Here is a 2,769-nt window from a genome sequence, read left to right on the forward strand (position 1 = left end):
ACCCGCGCGGAGCAAAACGCGCGCCGGGACTCGCACAGCAGCCGCCAGCGCCATCTTGAGCAGAACGCGCCTGGTGAAGGTCGCGGGTTAACTTGTCTCCTGGGGAGGGGGCGGAGTCCTCCCCCAGGAGCAGGCCCCGCCCTGTTCCCAGAAGCCGGTCAACGCCTCCACCTACCGGCCGAAGCAGCCGCCCACCGCCCGCCGGGTTCATCACGGGCAGCCGCGCGCTTCAGGGGCAGGCACCTAGATCTGGGGCTGGGCTGGCCTACAGGGAGACGCAAGGAGGTGCGCGCCCACTGCTGACGCAGCCACGACCAGCGCAGCGCCAGGGCAGGCTCTTCTACGGCGCGGGACACGTAGGCAGGAGGCTGCCGTTGTTCGTGACCGCTAGCTCTAGGCCAGGCTCAGCTACTGCAGCACTGGCGCTGGAAAGGCGATCAAAGCAATGGGCCCCACACAGGGGGTCCGTGAGGGAGGCCAGGGGCTGCCTGGAGTGAGCCCAGCCTCCTGCCCCTTTGGGAACAGGATCAGAGGTGCAGGTTTAGTCACCGAAGTGGGGGTGGGGGCAGCAGAACCCGGCGGTAAGAACAGGCCACACGCCTTGCTCAGCACAAGGCCAAGTGCACAAAGGCCGGACCGCAGTGGCACCTCTTAAATTTTTATTTGTAGAGAAATGCCAAAGGATAAGAATACAGTCTGTTCCCACTGGGCCATAAGCGGGAGCTGGGGAGTGGGCCTTTGTACTGTCTACTGTGGGGTCTTGGTCCGACCACTGGGAGCACTGGGCAGTAAGGTCCCAGCAGTTTTGGGTGGTCTCAACTTTTGTTCTCATCTTAAGCATTTCCAGTTCTTCCTTGTGTCACAAACCAATTTTTGAGGTGGAAAAATGGCCACTTAATGAAGGAGGAAGCAAGCCTGGCATGGCAACACACGCACGTAAGCCGTGACTCAGGACCAGCTGGGCAACATACCAACACCCTGTTGCTACAAAAAATTTTTTAAAAATTAGCCGCTGCTGCCGGGTGCGGTGGCTCATGCCTGAAATCCCAGTACTTTGGGGGGGCCAAGGTGGGCAAATCATGAGATCAGGGGTTCAAGACCAGCCGGGCCAACGTGGTGAAACCCCATCTCTACTAGAAATACAAAAAATTAGCTGGGCGTGGTGGCTGGTGCCTGTAATTCCAGCTACTCAGGAGGCTGAGGCAGAGGTTGTAGTGAGCCAAGAACACACTACTGCACTCCAACCCAGGCAACAGAGACTCCGTCTCAAAAAAAAAAAAAAAAAAAAAGAAAAATTACCCCTGCTACTCTGGAGGCTGAAGTGAGCTCTGATCGCACCATGGTACACACTCCAGCCTGGGTGAAAGAGCGAGAGTCTGTCTCAAAACACACACACATACCGAGGGGGTGATAAAACCATCTCCACCATAGCAGCAACCTAATACCCACAGCACACAAACCCTAGATTCTCCTGACAAAGCACTGGAGGTGCCACTGTGGATGTTGAGGAACAGAAAGTTACTAGGGCGAGGGTACAGTGAGAAGGCAGTGAACCCAGTACTAGATCTGCATTCCAATCTTGGGTTTATTCAACACAATTCTTCCACTCTACACAACAAAGTACAAACACAATGTCATCTAAAATGCTACAAAGGTATAAAACTCAAACAGAAATTTTATAGTACTGACTGTACAATAAAAGCAAAAAAGCAAAAAAAAAAAGCAATGTACATGTTGCCAAGATAACCTGAAAGACCACCACGAAGGGCAGACACAACCATGGCTGCATGATGATCCCGCAGAGCTGGCTCTCACTCGCCAATTTCAGAGTAGGGTGGTGGGGTGGGGTGTGTGCATGGGTGCACGGACAGACAGAACCATGCACAGCAACTACCATAGGTGAGAGGATCTTTGGGGGTGTGTGACCCTTGAAGTTGGAAGAGGCCTCAAGAGGCCGAGGCTAACAGGGTTGGCAGCTGCACTAAAGCTCGGGACGGCTCCCTTTCCAAAAGGACACCGCCCAGCAACAGCAAGGGCACAGTCTGGCCACCATCTCAGGTCACCAGGCAAGGGAAAAGTGTGCTCCCAGGTAGGCAGGGTCACACCACCCCCCAGAGCCTCACTTGTCCCTGGTGGCCCTGCCACTGAACTGACTCTTAGAAACTGGAAACGGGCGAGCTTCCTAGCCAGAAAACTGGAGGGAATCTTGACAGGCACACAACACCCAAACCAACAGCACTTCTGCAGCGAGAGCCCGGCCGGCAGAGGGGTGCTGACGGCTGCCTGCAAATTCTGCCCGAGTGAAGGGTTTGCTTTCCTACTGATCTTCCTTTGGCTAGAAAAGTGACAAAACTGAGCTGGGTGGGGTATAAGTTACAGGGGTGAGAGCTTCAGTGGCCTGTTTATCGGGAGGAGTTGGAGCTGGAGCGGCTCCTGTGGCGGCGGCGTCCCGGGGAGCGTGATCTCCGGCGCACAGGGGACCTGCGCCTCGGGGAGCGGGACCTGCAGGAAGAGGAGAAACCACATCAGAGTAGCTCAGGCTGTAGGGGCAAGCTAGCTTCTTTCTGGGTAATTCCCCAGTTTTACTTTTCTGAGACAGAATCTCACTCTGTCGCCAGGTCAGAGTGCAGTGGCACGATCTCGGCTCACCACAACCTCTGCCTCCCGGCTTGAAGCGATTCGCCTCCCTCAGCCTACCAAACAAATGGGACTACAGGCGTGTGCCACCATGCCCAGCTAATATTTATATTCTTTTTTTTGATATGGAGT

General features: G+C 55.1%; 1 protein-coding gene across 6 annotated transcripts in view; it reads right to left on the reverse strand.

Moving 5' to 3' along the window:
* Positions 1-1,561: 1,561 nt before the first annotated feature.
* Positions 1,562-2,769, reverse strand: part of RNPS1 (RNA binding protein S1, serine-rich domain) — a 27,823-nt gene continuing 26,615 nt past the window's right edge. For all 6 annotated transcript variants that reach the window (XM_011966997.1, XM_011966996.1, XM_011966993.1 and 3 more), the window contains one exon: positions 1,562-2,502. In XM_011966997.1, coding sequence (XP_011822387.1) covers positions 2,336-2,502 — 167 coding nt within the window. In that variant the 3' untranslated portion in view covers positions 1,562-2,335. The remainder of the gene's footprint in view (positions 2,503-2,769) is intronic.

The sequence above is a fragment of the Mandrillus leucophaeus genome, unplaced genomic scaffold, assembly GCF_000951045.1.
Source record: "Mandrillus leucophaeus isolate KB7577 unplaced genomic scaffold, Mleu.le_1.0 Scaffold78, whole genome shotgun sequence".
Classification (NCBI taxonomy): domain Eukaryota; kingdom Metazoa; phylum Chordata; class Mammalia; order Primates; family Cercopithecidae; genus Mandrillus; species Mandrillus leucophaeus.